We start from the raw sequence: 21,253 nt of genomic DNA on the forward strand, positions 1-21,253 counted from the left end.
AGATTATCAGCAGATGCATTAGCAAATGTCACCCCTAGAGTGTTTGCAATTGCACATCCATTATGCTCTGAGGTCAATGAAGGATGTGTATTTGTCCTTCATTATCTAGATTTTGTCCCAGGTGACTTGTGTTACCACCTGGCTGAAGGAGGATGTAAAGTGGATCCAAGATTTCTTCTGACTCTGACATCTGATGTAATGTGCTTTGGTGTATGCACATTTGACAGCTATTAGATTTTCTGTGGTAGGATATCGACAATATATTCTCTACGACATGTTTTGTACCTTTCTTGCTACTGTGTAGTCTGCATTCCACCATGGTTTTGTAAATAGTGAAAAATTGATAGCTGTAAAGAGAATATTTCTGTGTAGGGATGGGAATCTAATACCAACTAGCATTGGCAGATCAACTGTATTTAGTAGTCATGGGCTTGAACCACGATCTACTCAAAGAGCATGTGCTACTGCACTTCCGCTTCTGACCACTCGGTTATGGAGGCCTCTCCTCAAAGCATAAGCCAACTTGCTTTTGATTATAGGAGATGTATTTAAAGGTAAATGAGAACCTTTACTTGAATAACTGTACAATTATTCACAAAGACTGAGTTGGGGATGGACCTGCTCACAACAGAGTTGCCATTCTTGTGGATAACCGTACTTATTTTTAAGCTACACCACTTACCAACAAACATAGAGGCGCTAGTGGTCTGAATAACACAGGATTTCTCTTAACTGTTTGCTGCTCCATCTGTTTGCCACCTGAGAACAACATCCCTCAGGCAAACCTTGATGACCTCATTCAGCAGTTCCTTTCCCTTTTCTACTATTGGGAAATTTTAATGAACATAATATACTGTGGGTTAGTGTTAATATAAATGGAAGGGGTCAGATTATCAAGCGTATGCTCGAAAATATTGACCTGGCCCTCCTAAATATGTGTCCTAATTTGACATTTGTGGTATCCTCAACAGGTGACCATGCCACCTGTGGAGGATATCGCAGCAGAAGATCGATCACACTGAATGGATTGCCTTCAAACATCTGACAATATTTAACATCATCACAGTCAGCCAGGAGCTAATCAATGACACAGTTAAGTGCATCACAGAAAATATTGTCCAAACAGCAACAACTGCAGTTCCAAAGACATCAACTCAGTTTCCATCATGGTTTTACATCCTGATATCTCCTCTGTTCTGGGTGTTTTTTTATTTCTGCTGTCGCAGCATTATTGCCAACACCACTGTTATCTGATTGTAACTGTGTTGGAGTCTGAGAAGAAAAATTTAGATTTTCAGGATTCATTAGTTTTTTATTTGGGTTCAACAAGTTCTATTTGGAGGGAGCATGGAGATAACTTCTGGACTGCATCCCATATCCAAGGTGCAAGCCAAAAGTTTCTGGACTGGCCACATGAAGCACTAACAACAATATGTATTATAGCAGTATGAACTAATTCATTGTGAATTAGAGTGGAGAGGTTTTTCATGCAAATAAGACATTGTGGTTTTCTGCAATTGGTTTTTATGTGTATTTCTGTTGAATATGTCTTGCGATTTTTGTAGCCGAAGTAAGATGATGGACATTAAGAAACTGCAAATTTGCATCAAATTTTTTCATAAATTTGAGACAACAGTTCTGTAGACTGATGAAATGCTTAAACAAACATTTAGTGATCATGTTATGGGCAAAACACAAACGTTTTGATTGTATTTGTGTTTCCAAGGTGGTTGTGAATTTTGAGTGCTCAGGTTGTCCATCATCATCTGTGAGGACAGGTGTACAACTGATGACATTTGTGATATTCTAGACCCATTTGTACTATACATGCCGATGCATTTTAACCGAAAATTTAAACGTGAGGTAGACTTCTGCAAAATTTGCACCCAGTTTGTTGAGTGACATATAAAAACAGAATCAGTTTCTGTATGCAGGACCTGCAAGCACAGGCAAGAAAGGATAGAACCTTCCTTTCCTTTGCAAGATCATAGGAAGTGATGAAAGCTGGGTTTATGGTAAGGATTTAGAAACAAAGCAGTATTCCTCCCAGTGGAAAATGTCAAAAGCATGCAGATTGTTTTCTTTGATAATGAGGGCACTGGTTCACCAGGAGTTATTTCTGCCAAGCCAAACTATAAATCACCAATTCTACATCGGAAATATGATATTTGAGGGAGGATTTTTAGGAGAAAATGCCCAGACAAATGACACACTGAAGATTGGCTTCAACATCAAGACACTGTACCAGTCCACATGGCTTTGTCAGTTCAGCAGTTTTTACCAAAGCCAAGAACAAAATGATGATGGGCTCACATCCACCCTATTAACTGACCTAACCCAGTTTGACTTCTTTGTTTTCCCCAAAATGAAAATCCAATTAAAAGGATGAAGATTTAAAGATGCTGCAGAAATTTAAGCTAAACTGCAAAAAATGTGTTCAACAGCATCAAGAAATAGGAGTTCCAGAGTTTCTTCAAACAGTGGGAGAAGCATTATCATTGATGTATAATTTCTGGAGGAGACTACTTTGAGGGGGAAAACAACATTTCACTAACTTTAAGTCTAAATTAATTTCATTGTCCCAGTCTGGAAACTTTGGCTTGTATCTCGTATCTTATGTAGATTATTTGATGACTTACGTAAGAAATATTTATTTACAAATTTCTATTAATTTTCATGACACTAGAGTAATCTTGGGTACCAAAGCTACAGCCATTCATTATATTTAGCAAAATTAATAGTTAGTGAGAACCTTGACCTACTTGATGGTTGAAAAAAAAATCTATAATCTGTGATGTGAGATTTTTTTCAGCAATGTTTTATAGTACACGCTTCAATACACTAGCAAAAATTTTCCAAGACGATGGACGAATGATGTGGGAAGTTTTTTTGGAGGGCAACTGTAATGCTGTATAAGCTTGCTTGCTTCTTTGCATTACTGGCCATTAGTAATACTAAGATGAGAAATTTCAACTTTGCTTTCACAAACTACTAATGAAGCAGCAACATCATTACATTACTTCATAAGCAATTAATTTTCAACTCACGATGGTGCTACAACTAGTAATTTCTCTCATGATAAACATTATTTATATGGATAGACCATGAGATGTAATTTTTAATTGGCAGTGTGCTGGCCAATTTACCAACCATTGGTCAGCACATACATGCAGCCATCTTCTTGGCACTGCACAGACCTTGTTAACTCGTGCCTGGACCCACTCTAGTTCTACGGATGAGAGGCACACTGAGATTGCTAGGGTCAAGACGGATCTTATGAGGTGTGGCTATCCCACCAATTCCCTAGACAGGTGTGACCTACAGGCACGTGAAAGCATAGCAACCAACGCGACATTCAATGTAATGACTCCACTGCGAGCACCTTTATCCCATACTGGTTGTAGCTTTGGTACCCAATCTATCACAACAGGTTTCTAGGGTCCTGAAACCTAATGGGATAAAGTGCATACAGCTCCTGGGCAGGATATTGCGATCCCCCATCTCTAGAGTGAAAAAGCCAGTTCCCACCTTACTACAAAGTGGACTAGTCTACCACATTTCTTGCCGTGACTGCACTAGTTGCTATGTCGGAGAAATTGGGAGAAAGCTCGGCAAACATATCTCAGAACATGAAAGAGCCATCAGCTTAGCAGACATAGAACACTCAGCTGATGGCTCTTTCTGGACATTGCTGAGCACTTCTGGACAACCCGACATGACAATGATCCATGCCGCACCTGGTTGGAGTCATTGCACATCATGTGCTCTAATACTTCGGTCAACAGAAGCAGTGGATGTTGTGTCCACCATATTATTGAGGCAACCATTCTCATGACTGACAAACGTTCGCAACGTTCACTTAAGTCACAACCACAGGCTTCAAAACATCAAGCAGTTAGCTGTTACATCATGCAGTTTAGTGTGCATGACTGGCACTACCGCTCTTATGTTCTACATTCCTAAACTTTCAGTTCAACTGATGAAGGTTAACCTTAATAACCGAAAGCTTTTTTGTACTGTATGTATTTAACATTAAACCTGTCATTTATTGTATTTTACTTTCTGTTTCACTCTGTGCAACATAATAACTTATGCAGCATGCATTATATCTGATAGTTCATGTATTAGTTTGATAATAATGGCTTATAAGTCTGTATTAGAGTCCTGAATCAGGCAAGGTACCACCAGTTTACCTGCAATGTGAATTGGATTACAGGTCAGATCATCAGTAAGTTTTTGCTTTGCAGGTTGAGTGCTGTACCAGTTTATGAATGTAAATAATTTAATACAACAATACCAAAGAACAACAAATAAATATATTAATTCACAAAAAAAATATTTTTATTAGTTATACCTAAGTAACATTATTTGACTTTTATATAAGTTAGTACAAATGCATCATGTCTATACACAGCAAATTAACTGAAGTTATTATAGTGGCATCATTTCATTACATCTCATATTGTGAATATCTTCACAAAACTTGTTAGCTTAACTTCTGTTCCAGGGAAAATGATGATCGCTGGTAAAAGAAGTAATGCAGGACCATCTAAACAGGAAGGCAATTATACTGCAGTCACAGCATGGGTTTGTTAAGGAGTGACCTTGTCTGACCAATATGATTGGATATTATGATGCAAAAAATAATTTCAATATCATATACTTGGATTCCAGGAAAGGTTTTTGATACTGTTGCACAAAAAAAGACTGCTGTACAAATAGTATCAATGACATTAAGGGCACGTTACTGCTCTGGATAATGGGATTGTTGAGGGGGAAAAGACAGAGTGGTTATTAATGGACACTGCTCTTCAAGCCTAATATTATTAGTGGAGTCCCTCAGGGATCAGTGCTAGACACATTGTTGTTCTTGATATATATTAATGAGACTGATGAAGGTATACCAGGTTTAATGTCTAGTTTGAAGATGATACAAAGTTTGGCAGGGTGGTTAATGACAGTAATCATGGTAGGCCACTGCAACAAGTTAAAAAAAATTGGTAGATGAGTTGAGAAATCACAGTTGAAGTTTATTAACAAATGCAAGATGCTGCACATGGGTAGCAGCAATCCCTGATTAACATACTAACTGTAGGGAATTACGCTCAAGGTGGCAGAAAATGAAAAAGGCCTGGAGGTAATTGTGTAATCAGATATGAAGTTCTCTGAGCAATGCATTCAGGTGGCTAGGATAATTCATGGGATTTTGTCTATGATATACAGGAACTTTGCTAGCATGGATATGGAGGTGATTATCCCTGTGTATAATGGAATGGTTAGGCCACATCTTGAGTATTGCATACAGGTCTAGAGGCCTCATTTTAGCAAGGATGTTGAACTGCTGGAATGGGTGCAGAGAAAAGCAATGAGATTGGTGACAGCAATAAAAGGATGACCTTAGCAAAGCAGGCTTCAATTCTGCAAATTGCAGCATCAGGAGAATGGGCACCTGTGAGGTTATCTGATTGAGGTGTTTAAGGCTTTGAATGGATTTAGCAAGCTCTTTGCTGATAGAATATCTTCCTCTTCCTCAGACAACACACATGAGGGAGCATAAATTCATACTACAGAAGAATGGCTGCAAGATATATGTTATTATTATTATTATTAGCTATATAGTGCAAGGAAGTCTGAGGCTTATGCTGCACCAGCCAAAAAAAAAAAAAAATTCCCAAGTTACCCTGAGAGAGAGACAGAGAGAGAGAGAGAGAGAGAGAAAGAGAGAGAGTGTCAAAAGGGAATCACCAAGAAAGTGAAGAATGATGATATCCAGGACCCTGGGTGTGCCAAACCCATAGACACCAGATGTGGGCTTAGCACACCCAGGGTCCTGAGCTGGATATCATCATTCTTCACTTTCTTGGTGATTCCCCTTTGACACTCTCTCTCTGTGCAAGGTTTGCTTTCAGCCAATAGGTGATTGCTGTGGGAACAAACTTCCATCTGTTTGAATATATTCAAGGAAGAACTAGCCAAATTATTCAAGGGGATGGACAGTTGATGAGAGATTTTTTTTTTTTTTTTTTTTTTGGCTGATGCTTTATAGCAGTGGTGTCCAACCTTTTCCTGTTTGGGGGCCCATATTCAAAGTTAGATTTGTTTTGCAGGCCGCACAGAGTGATTTGAGAAAAAATTGTGTCACATTTTCTATATCTTGTTACTCATAAAAAGAAGTTTCTTTTTCATGTTACCGTTTCTTTCTTTTCAAGCTATATATTAAAAAAATGCAAATTCCCAGCACTTATTTATATGCAACAAATCTATGTCAGTGATTTATTTTTTAGATTTTATTAAAATTATAAAAATATGGCTTACTTTTTTATTTTTATTTTTTATTAAATACTTTACTTTTGTTTTAAAAAAATACTTTATACTTTTGCTTTTAAATGCTCATTTTAGAAAATATACAACCTGGAAAGAATCATTGCTTTTCAATATTAAGGTTAATGAATAAATATAATGATAAACCCAAAATTGAAATGCTGGAAAATTTTATTAAGTACAATACACAATAACATTTAACGGACAAAACTTAACATTTAATGAGATGATTGAGGCTGGATATTTTAAAATAATTGTTCAAAATTTGGTTGCATTGTGACGCCAATCTCAATACATAATGAAGATTATGTCCTGATGGTATTTCGTGATACTATTTCTCGACTTGTTCTCCTAAACTTACTTCTGTTATATGCCACCTTTATTCGCTTTCTTATTCCAAAGGTGATTTTCCTTCTGCTTGGAAATTTGCTCATATCCAGCCAGTTCCTAAAAAGGGTGACAAATCCCTCCCATCCAATTACTTCTACTCTTTCTAAAGTAATGGAGAAATCACTTCACAATCAACTCTTAAACTATCTAGAAACCTTCCGTCTCAATGATTGCCAGTATGGATTCTGTCAGTGTCGATCCACGGGTGATATTCTGGCTTATGTTACCCATCTATGGACAAATTCAATGGAAAAGTTCGGTGAAACACAAGCAGTTGCGCTTGACATCTCAAGAGCTTTCAATTGTGTTTGGCATAAAGATCCTCAAAAGAGGCTTCCATCTTATGCTTTGTCAACTGTTCTTTGTAATTGGTTATCCAGTTTTCTCTCTGACAGCTCACAGAGGGTGACGGTAGATGGCTCTCTGCCTTCTAACATCACTACTAATGCTGGTGTCCCCCAAGGTTCAGTTCTTTCCCTCCATTCTTTTCCTCTTGCATATTAATGACCTTCTTTCATTGATCAGAAATCCTATTAATAGTTTTGCTGATGACAGCACATTGGATTCCACTTTCCAGTTTGATTACCTTGCCCTGCTCAATCAGCTTCAACTTCTCGAATATCCACAATCAATTCCTTAAATGCCACAGGTAATTCTCCAGTGGGGCAAAGATAACTTAGTTGATTTCATTCCTTCTAAAACTCAGTCTTGTCTTATATCTTGCAAAAAGAATTCTTCTGCTCCTATGCCAATTTTCCTTTCCCTTGTAGTTTTAAAGTAAGAGCATTTAAATGACTAGAAATGTATGTATGAATTGCAAGATCAAACAGCCATTTCACATTTGATATTTTTTTTATTGGTTTTCCTTTTTCTGTTTTGAAACATTCGGTGATGTTTTAACATCCACATTAAGGCCATGTGATCTTGTAAAATTTACAGTTGAAATAAACACATTCATAACGTGTTGGAGATCCAAAACTTTCCCATAAAGAGCTTCTTAATGCACAATGCAGTGAATTCCAATTGGAGTTTCAGCTTCGATATCCATTATTTTCTTGATTATTCTACCCATAAGCCCAATGTTTTTACCAATCATATTTTTTGCATCACCAGTTGTGACTCCTACAAGGTTTTTAACATTTAATCCTAACTTTTCGATAGATTGGCAAAGATTTTCACCTGTAGTTGTTCTGCGCATACTCTGTAGATCAGCTAAATCTTCAACTGGTACAAAATTATCATTAATTCCACGTATGAAGATGAGGAGTTTGGATGTGTCATTTACATCAGTATTGTCATCCAGTGCCACACTAAAATATTTCATTTGTTTTATATTTTCCAAAAGTTGTTTGAACAAATTCTTTCCAATATCTTCTACTCTTCGCATAATTGTTTGTCGAGACAAATTAATGTCTTGTATCATTGTTTGTTTCTCCGGACAATTTCTTCCACAACTTTTAACAAATTACCATCACTGAATGGTTTACTTTCAAAAGCGATCAAATGTGAAACTTGATAACTGGCACAAACAGCAGATAAATTTCTTAACTGATACGTTTTCAGTATGTTTTGTTGTTTTCTTAATTTGTTTTGTAACTTTGAACACTTTTCTTTTCGCAGCACTGCTTTATGTTGATAATAAGATTTATGATTGGAATCAGTGTCATTTTAAATTATATTCTTTAAAAACTCACACAGTCTCCTGACACACCAAACACACTGGTTTTTCGTGGTAATCAATGAAGAAATAGTCTTCAATTCACCTTGGATCAAAAATGTGACACTCCAAATTGATTTTCCCTGCTTTGGAACATTTTTAAGAATAATTTTTTTAATTCAATACAAATTACCGTATTTCCCTATGTATAAGACACACCTTAATTTGGGGGCCCGAAATTTGAAAAAAAAAAAAAAAAAGTATTACATAAAGTTATTGAACTCAAGTTTTATTCATCATACAATTCATACAACTCCTCATCACTGTCAAAACTCCCATCCATTAGCTTGTCCTCATCTGTGTCTGATGACGAATCCCTGTCTTCATATACTGCCTCGTCCTCAGTTCCATCTATGGCATTTGAAATGCCACACTTCTTAAATGACTTGACAATGATCTCAATCTTGATATTATCCCAGGATCTTTTCACCCAGGTACAAACTTCTCCTACAGTTGGTTTCTTCACTCTTCCTGCTGGTGTCAAATTATCCCCAGAAGACTTCATCCATTGGTTCCATTCATCTCTCATGGCAGCTTTGAAGGGTTTGTTAATGCTGACATCAAGTGGATGGAGCTGGGATGTCAAGCCTCCAGGTATGACGGCAAGTTTTGTTTTTTGCTCTGCAGCAATCTTCTTTGTGTTTTTTGTTATGTGTGCCCTGAACTGATCAAGCAGCACCAATAAGGCAGGTTTGTGTAAGAGCCCACCTGGTCTCCTGCTCCAAACTTTCTCAAATCAGATCTTTATTCCATCCTGATCCATCCAACCCTTGTCATGAACGTGGACAATCATTCCTCGAGGAATGTCTTCTTTTGCATTGTTTAGCATTTGAAAATCAGCATAGGAGGCAGCTTGGTTCAAGCTAGAACAACTGTATAATGCCTCTTTTCATGTCCACTTGTCTTCACAGTTAGTTTCACCCCTTCTTATTAAGAGTTCTGGTAATTGGGACATCAAATTGAAGGGGGACTTCGTCCATATTTGCAATCTGTCCCAACTCAAACTGATGTGTCTTCCGACATTGAATGACAAAACGATGAAATTCAAGGACCTTCTGCTCATAGCTTTCAGACATCTTTTGGGCAAGTCTGGTGTGTGTACACATGCTTAGTCCATTCCGTTTCATGAACCTGAAGAACCAATTGTGTCCTCTGAAATCAGTAACTTCTTTTTCATCAGCAATTCTTCTTGCCTCAGGCTGAACCATCTTTGTGGACACAGGAATTCCAATTGCCCTTTGCTCTTCAATCCATATCTTCAATTCCCTCTCTAAATCAGGCCATTTTTGCTGACTTGCCTCTCATGGCCTTCTTCTGCCGTGGCATTTTCAGTAGGGTTTCTTCTTCCTGTAGCCAGTCTCAGATTGCTTTCTCAGTTGGAGGAGGACCAAACTTATGTTCAGCAGCACGATTTCCATTCACTTTTGCAAACTGGATCACTTAACTTGAATTCAGCACTGTACGAAAATCTTTTCTGAGCCGTTTCTGGGCAGAACGTGCTAAACATAACCTAATATACCGGTAACAATTGCGAAACAATGAGCGCAAAGACAACAAGCGCGAAAAAGCAGGAAATGCAAGTAAAAAAAATATACAACCACTGTATAAGACGCACCCAGTTTTTAGACCCCAAATTTTTCAAAAAAGGGTGAGTCTTATACGTGGGGAAATACAGTAATAAGTAATTCAATGCAATGAACAAGCTATATCAAAATATATAACTGTATTTAGAGTACATATGACTATGCTGAACCACATGTACATGTTTGATACAGTTGAGCTGGACACCTGCATGCCTGTACACGCAGTGGCGATCAATGCTGTTTTAGTTCACTTTCTGAGCAGGCCTTATAAAAATTATTTGCGGGCAGGATCCGGCCTGCAGACCATAGGTTGGACACCACTGCTTTATAGGATTGATTTCTTGCATCATATTTACTGCTCCTATTCATAATAATAAAAATATGACCCCTCCGATAGACAGCTGCCACTAGAGCTTTTGCCCCATAAATAAAATTCCTTTTAACAAACTCAATGTGAACAGTAATGCCTCTTAAACAAAAATGCACATATTTTAAAATAAACCAGTTGATAATTACAGTTATTTTACAGCAGCTCCTTGGATATTTCAATAACACTATTGCACAGAATTTAAAGCAATTAAAAACTGAACTAGAATAATACTGCAGAGTTGGTATGAGCTTACACATGACCGGTTGAAGAATTTTAACCATGTGGGCACAGATAAATTTTTTAGGAAATTTTTACCGTTTTTTTTTTATTAATTAACATATTAAATTGTGTGTGAAAAATAATTCAAGTCAGTCATGTTCATTAGTTTATTTAAAAATTTAGCTAATTATTTTGTATATTAATTACCATGGATGAGCTACAGGAAGCTGCAACACAAATGCGCAACAAGAAATGCCCTGGCCCTGACCTCTTGGACCCAGAACTCGTTAAGAGGGCGGTGGAGCACATACCGGAACCCCTGCTGCACCTCTTCAACTGCTGCCTCAGAGTGGGCCATTTCCCAACTAGCTGGAAAACAGCACATTTCAAGCTCATCCTGAAAAACCCAACTAAACCACCTGAACAACCAAACTCTTACCGTCCCATAGCGCTGCTATCAACACTAAGTAAACTCCTGGAGAGAATACTACATCGAAGAATACTCAGCCACTACAAAGAAGCTAACCTAGAGTCACCCAGACAATACGGGTTCAAACCCGGACTCTCCACGATTGAAGCAATCCGGAACCTCCTAGAAAGCGCAGCACAATGTAATGAAAAGTACTTCCTGGTAATTGCGGTCAACTTCGCCGGGGCGTTCGACATCCTCTGGTGGCCGAGCGTTCTGGGCAGACTCCGCAAGGCAAAAATCTCCATGAATTTATATAATTGCATTAGATCCTACCTCTCAGATAGAAAAATCAGGGTAATGGCACCATTCTGGAGCCTGACAAGATCGGTCCGCAGGGGCTGCCCACAGGGATCTGTCCTGGGATCGCTCCTGTGGAACATTGTTTTTGATGAATTCCTGGCACTCGACTTGGGTGATGTCAACGCACAAGCTTTCGCGGATGATCTCGTCCTAACGGTGGCAGCGAGCTCTAGATCACAGTTAGAAGCCCGTGCAAACCTGCATACACTGGAGATTTCCCCGACCAAAACGAACTCAATTCTACTGAGAGGAACACTCAACATCAGACGGCCGCCCCAGATAAAAGTAAGGGGAAGCATAATCAAACTGGCAAAACAGATGAAATACCTAGGCATTATCCTAGATTCCAACCTGTCCTTTAAACAACACCTCTTATATCTGAAGGAGAAGCTGAGAAAATACGCAGCACTAGTAGTCAGAGTAACACGCAGAGACTGGGGACTAAACAAAAGAACGTTATCCCACTACTATAAAGCAATTTTCGTCCCAGCAATTACTTATGGAGCCCCAATATGGTACGTCAAAGCAAGAACTGCAGTAAATAAAAGAATCCTCGATACAATACAGCAAAAAATACTCCTCACCATCACCAGGACGTGTAACATGGTGAGTACCTGTGCGCTGCAGGTCCTGGCGGGAACTCTCCCTCTGGACCTGGAGGTGGCGAGATGTGGGTTGATGTACTACCTGGCAAAGGGAACACCGACCAAGTTTGACACCTTTACACTGGACCCTACAAACAACCACCGAATGGAAAAACAGAAAATCATGGAACACCCGAAAGAAACTTGGCAGAGGAGATGGCAAGAGACGACCAAGGGTGAAGTCACACGGAAATTTATACCCTACGTAGACAAGACCTATCCAAAAGCCCCCAAATGGTTCTACCCAGGACTGAACACCACCTTCCTCCTGACGGGCCATGGGCCCTTTAACGCAAAACTGAATGCATTCGGACTGACCGAGGACCCAACTTGCACCTGTGGCAATACGGAGACGTGGCAGCATATCATGCACAAATGTGAATGCTACGAGGAACAAAGATCAGTACTCATCACCAGTATAAAGTTTGTACCAAAAGACAATGAGCATCACCTCCTGGATTCGGAAGACGAGTACACCGCGTTCAGCCGCTACGCCCAGGACATCTTTAACAGAAGGAGAACAGAAATCGCTATCCGCAACAATATGGAAACATCTGAATAGAAGAACTCCATTGAAACTAACCAAGGAGGAGACATTCAAGACTACAGCATGAACATACTGCATGACTACAACCGATCAGAAGAAATTACCAACAAAGATAACTCTCCATTCAATGACCTGGTGCAAATGGCCAGGACTGATGCTCTCAACGAATATGACTACCTGAATTGACATCAAAGCAGTACTACAAACTGACCAGAGTCATCACTCCTCTTCCTGATCTCATAAGATGAACACGAGACAAGTGAGACTGAATCAAGACTGTGACCTACCTGAAGTGACACTGAACTGAACATCCAGAAACCATGACTGTGACCGCAGCTACGCTGTTGCCTCGCCTTTTGGCGATCTGGGTTGGACACCTAGTCTGGCCCACTTTCTCTCCATATCCTGGCGGTGGGAGGGGCCGGGACCGTCCCCCCCCCCGTCTACTTCTCCTGGTGCGGCATGGGCATGCCACACTGATATCTGGGGTCGTCTACCCTATTGGCCTCATACTTCTGTCTTTCCCCTCCAGTCTTCAATCTTACCCCCCACTCTCTCTCTCTATACATCACAGTGTACGCCCCACACGACAAAAACTTAAACTTCCAAATTATAACAGCCAAATCGTGCATCAATTCCGAAACTTAACCTCATTAGCGAACAACCCCTTAAAATCGCGTTATTATTATTATTTTTATTTATTTTATTTTATTTATTATTACAATTTTTTTTTATATTATATATATATATATATATATATTTTTTTTTTTTTTTTTATTAGGCCCTAGCCACTGAAATCTCAGGAAATTAAGTGGCAGGGCCTGCCAGAGTAAATAATTATGCTGGGTGTACCTGGTCTGCCTCCACAGGGCTGAGTGTGGGCAACGTTGGGCCCCAGCAGGGGTCTAGCGGCTAAATGGCCAGAGGAACAACGATACACAACACAATACTTCCAAATCCCATACACTTTTAAATCTCTGCCCTTAACAGTGATCTGTTACACCCACAAAGAAAACCACGCGGAGATGGGGGAAACCCCTGGTGCCGTTTGACACGAACACACTTTACACTTTACTTACTGCAATTGTATTGCTGTTTCGGTGCGAATATCGTAACACTTAAATAGTAGTGCAGTGGAATCATCATCAGCCATTTTCAATCCATTGCAGGATGGAGGCCTCTCCAGCAACTTTCCAGTTCCTTCTGTTTTGTGCAACGGCCATCCATTTACTACCCACAAACTCATGAATTTCATCTGTGCATCTTCATTGTTGTCTTCCAGGTTTTCTTTTAGCTCCTCATGGGTACCATTCTGTTATTTTCTTAGTTCATCTGTCATCATGTATTCGAGCTAAGTGTCCTGCCCAACACCATTTTAGTTCTTTAGTTTTGATAAGAATGTCGTTTGCTTGAGTTTGCTGCATACTCCATGTGATTCTTTTCTTATCTAACAGTCTGATTCCCAATAAAATTCATTCCATTCTTTGCTGTTTAGTTCTCAGCTTTTCTTCCATTCTTTCGGTAAGTGCCCAAATTTCACTTGCATAAGTCATGGTGGGGAGTATACATTGGTTCATTATTTTACTTTTCAAACAAATTGGGATATTGCTCCTCAGTATATGACTATATTTCCTGAATGCTATTCATCCAAAATTTATTCTTCTCTTGACTTCCAGCCATTTATCATTATTACAGCCTATGACTTGTCCCAAATAAGTATACGACTCCACCTCTTCAATTACTGCTCCTTCAATTATTATATCCGTTTCTGTGGCAATTATTATATCCGTTTGTTTTAGCCATATTCATCTTTAGTCCAAAATCATTACTAACTCTGCATAACTGATTAAGATTTTCCTCTAATTCTTTGGGATCATAGCTTATGATCACAATCTCCTCTGCAAATCGTAAATGGTTTAGGTACTGTCCATTCACACTGGCTCCTTTCTGGGACCAGTCTAATCTTCTGAATGCTTCTTCAAGGGCAGCAGTAAACAACTTTGGAGATATTGTGTCTCCTTGTCAAACTCCTTTCTCAATTTTAATTTTTGCTACTGTCTTTGTCTAGTCCAATAAATGAGGTAGCGTTCTCATATATTTTCTTCAAAATCGTAATATATGGGATATCTATGCCTTGACTTTCCAGTACCCGAAACATTGCCTTATGCTGTATGAAATCAAATGTCTTTTCATAATCCACAAATGCAAGGCATAATGGTGTTTTATATTCATTTGCTTTCTCCATTAGCTATATTACATGAAGGTGATCCATAGTTGAGAATCCTCTCCTAAAGCCAGCTTGCTCTTTCGGTTGATTCTCATCAAGTATTCTTTCTAATCTGTTAGTGATGACCCTTGTGAACAACTTGTAAATGTGGGATGACAAGCTAATTGGTCTACAATTTCCAATTTTCAATTTATCTCCTTTCTTATGCAGCAAAACTATGATTGCATTATTCCACTCCTTAGGCATCACCTTTTCTAATGCATTTAGTGAAGAGTCTTGCCAGTTTTTGTGTCATGTCTCTTCCTCCCTATTTTAACCTTTCTACAGTAACTTCATCTTCCCCCGGGGCTTTCTTGTTCTTCATTTTCTTCAGCACATGTTCAACCTCATCAGGAAGGATATTGGGTATGTTGTATGTGTTACTAATGCGATCCATCTTCCCCACTGCTGGCATCATCCCCTCACTCCTTGTATAATTCTCTGTAGTAGTCTTCTGCTATTTGAATTATGTCTTCTCTGCTATTTAAAAGTATACCATCGGTATTCTTCAGTTTCAGTATAATTTGTCTTTCTGTATTACTGCTCATGGCTGCTGATTTAAGTCCTTTGTTTTCCTTTAATGCTTGTTCTACTTTTCTTGTGTTAAATCATCTTATGTCCTCGTCTTTGCATAACTCAGTATACTCAATTTTCTCCTTGTCAGTGTTTATTTTGCTCTTCATTTGTTGTCTTCGGTTCACCATGACAAGTGTTTCTTGACTAATTTTTTCACCTTTGGATTTCAATTTACTTATAGGTTTCTTGGGCTTCTTCACTTTCAGAAAGTTGCAATATTCCTCGTCAATATCTTTGTTCTGAGCAGTCTACAGAAGCTCAAACTTGTTCTTAAGTTCCAGTACATACTGCTTTTCTCCTCATCTGTTATCTCAAAGACCTTTGTATTATTTACTCAAGTCAGTTTTTTCCTTTCTTTTCTTACAACTATATCAAGTGTGCACCTTACCATTCTGTGATCATTTACCTTGTTCAGGACGGTAACATCATTCACAATATATCTTCTGTTAGTGAGGATGAAGTCGATTTCATTAGTTGTTAATCCACTTGGGCTCTTCCATGTCCACTTTCTGTTCACCCTTTTCTTGCAAAAAGTGTTCATTACAGGCAATCCTCAAGATTCTGCAAATTCCACAAGTCTTTCACCTCTTTCATTTCTTTCACTAATTCCAAAATATCCTATAGTTTCCCCTTTCTGCACTGCTTTCTCTCTTTCCAACCTTAGCATTGAAGTTCCCCATAATGATAGTGTAGTGGGTTTTCTGCTCGTCTAGAAGACTCTCAATTTCGGTGTACATATCTTCAACCTCTTCATCATTGTGGCTCGATGTCGGTGCATAAATCATTATAACCTTTAACTTGTATCTCTTAGAAATCCTGAGTAGTAGTCTTGACACCCTTGGTGATGTACTTTTGAATTCCAAAATGTTGTTTTTTATATCTTTATGGACCAGAACGCCAACTCCGCCTTCGCTCCTTTCACTGTTTCCATTGGTGTACAGCAGATTTCCACTTGCTAAACTTATAAGTGATTCATTTCTTCTTCTTGTTTCACCCAGACCGATGATATTCTAATTCCTTTTCCAGCTCTAATATCCTTTCTTCACTGATGAGTGATCTTACGTTGTAACAGGCCAAGTTCAGTTTACGTGCATGGCAGCCTGGTCATACCCAGAGATTCTCAGCACCCTCTGCTTCCACTCTGATCCTCTGGCTGCCGTAAGAGGGGGAGTGAAAACTGCTGGGCACTGAGGGCCATTTGTTTCGTCGTGCTGTAGGGTTTTGTCTTTTCCTCTTCACGCTGACCAGGCGTCTTGAAGAGAACCACTCTACACATTCATTGCCACCTAAGTTACGTAACAAGGCTTACCATCAAGGTGTGCATGAGTGGATTTTGGGGAGGCAGGCCAACCAGACTTCTCCTAAATCTCCTTAAATAGAAAGATATTGGATCCATCAGTGTTTTAGACTGAATGTCTAATAACACACAGAATGCCTGTTCTCCTCTAAGCCTCGTGTAATGGAATAGTAAAGTTCAAATTGTGATAAATAAGTAGCTCGAAGGTTCTGATCACTTGTTAGGCACAATTTTTTTTTTTGTTTTTAGCTTAGAAATTTCACTTTGTAGTAAGGATATAATTAATTTAAAACTGCAATCATAATACTATAACATATCATATATCTTAGACTTGATGCATAAGGTATAATAAAAAGCTAGATAACCTAATACATATCACTGCATTTAGGAATCTATTAGCTTAGGGTAGTATTGTCAATTAATCAATTAAATTGATTAATTTTATTAATTTTAATTTTTGATCAATTAAATTGTATTTAAATGGAATTCGTTCCTCTGACTAGAACAACAAAGCAATGGGCACAAAGTAGCGGAAGTGCTATAGCTCAGGCGATAACCAAGGTGGGCACAATTCTCCTACGAATCGTGGCATAACAAAATGCACAAATTGTGCAGTTTACACCAACCTTTCTGGAACAGGAAATGATACAGCTAAGGGGGATGACTTTGTGTGTGTGTGTTCAGTGCCAAGAGTGTGAAGAAATTAGATGCCAACTCAGCATTCTGATGGGAGTTTATGAGAGTTTGAAGAGTAGGGTAGATACCTTCAAAGGAATTAAAATAAGGGCCTATCAAGCTCCAGCTGCATAACTCAGTGCCAGAGCTCACACTTGTGCATCAGGTAAACACGGCAGAAATGTCCAAGGCAGAATGCACTGGTCCCAAAGGAGGTGGTCCTTGTTGGTAATTCTATAGTTAGTGATACTGGAAATATGTTGTTGTTGTTTTTGGTTTTTTTTAGGAGCATTAGCAACTAAGGCCATATTGCTCCGGGATATGCGGTGGTCATTCCCTGACCTTTCCGCATCCTCCATATTTGGTGGCGACAGGCTCGAACCCCGGTCTAATCAAGAAGCGTGTGCTATGCACTGCTGCTCCTTCCCACCTGGCTACGGAGGCGCCCGAAATATGTTGTGTGAGAAGGATAGATGGAATAGGACCAGGGTATGTCTGCAAGGGGCAAAAGTAGATGATGGGCAGATAACTTTAGCACAAAAGGCGAAATTGTTGTAAACATTGGCACTAATGATATTAAGAGTAGGAGATCTGAGGACTTGTTAAGTCCTCAGATCTCCTACTCTTAATATCAAGTACCTTACCCTGTACCTTAACAAGTACATTGCCCTGTACCTTAACAAGTACATGGCAATGTCAGGAAAAAGTCACGGGTTATGAATGAATTTGAAACGTGTCTGCAATTTTGCCCAGACATGATAGGAATTGAGTACATCTTGAGAGACTTGTAAATCAATTTGGCCCTAGAGAGAATGTGCAAACCTTATGCGGCAGATGTTTTCTCAGCATAGTCTGTACTTGTTAACAGGAGAGACTGTTTTTACAGGGATGGAATATAGTTAAATAGAAGGGGTGCAAGAATATTTACTAATGCTCTCAAGGCAGTGATAGATGGGTCGAAAAACTGCTAGCTTGGGAAGATACACAGACCAATAGATTAATTAGAGTTGCAAGCAGAGGTGAAGGTGATTCTTGCACTGCTTCTATTAGAAAATGCAGTAGCCTGGAAAGCAAGATGTTGGGGATTTCAGGCCCTCCTGTGGATCATCGTGGAACCAGTGAATACATGGGCTGTGTAAGGAGAACTAAGATTAAGAGCATTGTAAATAAATTCAATGTATTCAAAGTGCTGATTAAATCATTAAATGCAGACATTGTAGGAATAGTGGAAACATGGTGTCACTCACACATAAGTGATGCTGACTTTGAATGTGGGGAGTACAATGTATACTGGAAAAACAAATAGGACAGCAGGGGCAGAGGGATTATGCTCTTAGTTAGGAAGCATATTAAATCTAAGGCAGTGCATCCAGTCAACATGGGTGACCAGTGCAATGTTGAGTCCGTTTGGTGTGATACAAGCACTGGGAAAACAAAATTGAGAGTAAGAGTGGGTTACAGGCCTAATGATTGTGATGATGTTGTTGTTATTTGGTTTTTAGGAGCATTAGCAACTAAGGTCATATTGCTCCGGGGATATGCGGTGGTCATTCCCTTACCTTTCCGCATCCTCCGTATTTGGTGGTCATGGGCTCGAACCCCGGCCTAATCAAGAAGCATGTGCTACGCACTGCTGCTCCTGCCCACGGAAGTGCCCGATTGTGATGAACATACCAAACAGCCATACAGAGAAACAGAGTGGGCCAGGAATCTGAATGTCTTATAATGAGGGATTTTAACTTTCTAGATGTGGACTATAATTTGTAGGTTGGTCACTCGCACACTAGGAAGACTTTTGTATATTTCTTGGATAACTGTTTTCTACAGAAGCATGTCAGAGAGGCAATAAGAGGAAACAATACACTTGATCTGGTTATCAGCAATGATTCTACATGCATTATGAATCTGCACGTAAAAGACACACTGGATGACAGTGATCACAGTGTACAAATGTGGAATTTAATTAAAGATACCACTACTGTCAAGGGTTGTTTGTTTGTTATTTGGTTTTTAGGAGCATTAGCAACTAAGGCCATATTGCTCCGGGGATATGCGGTGGTCATTCCCTGACCTTTCCACACCCTCCGTATTTGGTGGTCACGGGCTCGAACCCCGGTCTAATCAAGAAGCGTGCGCACTGCTCCTGCTCACCTTGCTACGGAGGCGCCACTGTCAAGGGTAAAGGAAAGGCTTTTGTGAGAAAGAGAGAGAGACTACAGTAGTCTCAAACAGGTTTTAAATTCTATGCAGTGGAACCAACTGGTGATGTTACCAACATCAAATTCTAAATAGGAAGAATTCAGGGAAGTAATCATAGAAGCTACAAGGCTTCTCATACAAATGAAGAAATACTGTTCAAAGCTTAGTTCTAAATATTAATAGTATTTGCCATATAGTGCAAGGAAGCCACAAGCTTTTGCTGCACTAGGAAAAAAAAAAAAAATCTGGTTAGTCCTTGGTTAAGGAAGTAATGCAGGACCATCTGAACAGGAATGCAATCATAATGCAATCATAGCATAGATGTTTAAGATGCAGTCTTTTCTAACCAATCTCATAGGTTACTATGATGCAGTGACCAAAGAACTATCAAGAATAATTCTGATATTGTATACTTGGATTTCTGGAAGGCTTTTGATACTGTTGCACATAAGGAACTGCTATATAAACTGGAGCAATGTGGCATTAAGAGCAAGTTGCTGCTATGGATAAAGGGATGGCTACGTGGAAGAAGACAGAGAATGGTTATCAATGGGCACTGCTCTTTGTGGACTAATGTTATCAGTGAAGTCCCCCAGGGTTCAGTGCTGGGCCAATTGTTGTTTTCAATATTTATCAATGAAATTGATGAAGGTATATCAGGCTTAATGTCAAAGTTTGTAGATGACAAAGGTTGGCAGGGCAGTTAATGAGAGTAATCAGGGTGAGCTATTGCAAACAGATCTAGGAAAATTGGGTAACTGGGCTGAGAAATGATAGTTTCTCAGCCCAGTTCCTTACTCAGTTCCCCTTTGAACTGAGTAAGCCGAGTGGGAATGGCATTCCTCCTCTTGCTGAGACTACATGCATGAGGGGGGCATACATTTAAGATGAGGAAGAATGGTTGCTGGATAGATGTGTGGAAGTTTGTCTTCAGTCAGCAGGTGGTTTGAATAAATTCAAGGAATAACTAGAGAAAATTTTGGACTACTGTCAAAGAATTTGTCTAGTTCACCCATCCATACCTGGATGGGTGAAGTGTGTAGCATTCCCCCCCCTATTTGGCAGATGCTATTTAAGTTTGCCAGTAATACTACTACTACTAATATCATAAACACAGCACTAGCACACAAGACAAACACTGAGCAAAGAATGATATATGAAGTCTTTCCACATGTGCACCATTTGAGAATTTGTCAGATTATTTGAAAACATCCATTAGAAGTATAACAGTTGCAAAAAAATATGGTAAATCTGGAGAGCATAATCATATTGGAGTCTTGGCATATTCTTGTGTGAGTATATCCTACAAATTGTCATATATCTGTACATGCCTTGTAGAATTGATGTGAATGATTGATAGTGGAAAACAAGTTAATGTGTTGGGAGGGCAGTGCAAAACCAACAATAGTATGCAACCATAAATGTTTAATTATTATATTAATCATACCTCTATCAAAGTTGTACTGTTGAGTCAAAATCTCTCTCCAATATTTTGCTGACTGTTGTGCAAGTTTTTTAGGTTTTTCTAGTCTGCGGGCAGAAAGTGCAGCTTTGTGTACTTCAAATTCTTTTTCTGTCATTTCTTGTATATATTTCTATAAATGGAAATTAAGAAAACCAATTTAAGTAAAAACTACCTCATTCTTCAGCAAATAGTAAAATTATTATCAAAAAAGA

At 39.0% G+C, this 21,253-nt stretch overlaps 1 protein-coding gene across 2 annotated transcripts in view; it reads right to left on the reverse strand.

The window, feature by feature from the left end:
- Nucleotides 1–21,253, reverse strand: part of Ide (Insulin degrading metalloproteinase) — a 692,915-nt gene that overhangs the window by 73,563 nt on the left and 598,099 nt on the right. The window contains exons 25-26 of one of the 2 annotated variants that reach the window (XM_090384738.1): nucleotides 21,024–21,171; nucleotides 4,739–5,578 (exon numbers count right to left, since the gene is read on the reverse strand). In XM_090384738.1, coding sequence (XP_090240864.1) covers nucleotides 5,565–5,578; nucleotides 21,024–21,171 — 162 coding nt within the window. In that variant the 3' untranslated portion in view covers nucleotides 4,739–5,564. Of the gene's footprint in view, nucleotides 1–4,738; nucleotides 5,579–21,023; nucleotides 21,172–21,253 lie in introns of those variants that run through there. The other variant, XM_090384737.1, reaches the window with a different exon arrangement.

The sequence above is a fragment of the Mastigoproctus giganteus genome, chromosome 11 (assembly GCF_048544385.1).
Source record: "Mastigoproctus giganteus isolate SK-2022 chromosome 11, ASM4854438v1, whole genome shotgun sequence".
In the NCBI taxonomy this organism is placed as follows: Eukaryota; Metazoa; Arthropoda; class Arachnida; order Uropygi; family Thelyphonidae; genus Mastigoproctus; species Mastigoproctus giganteus.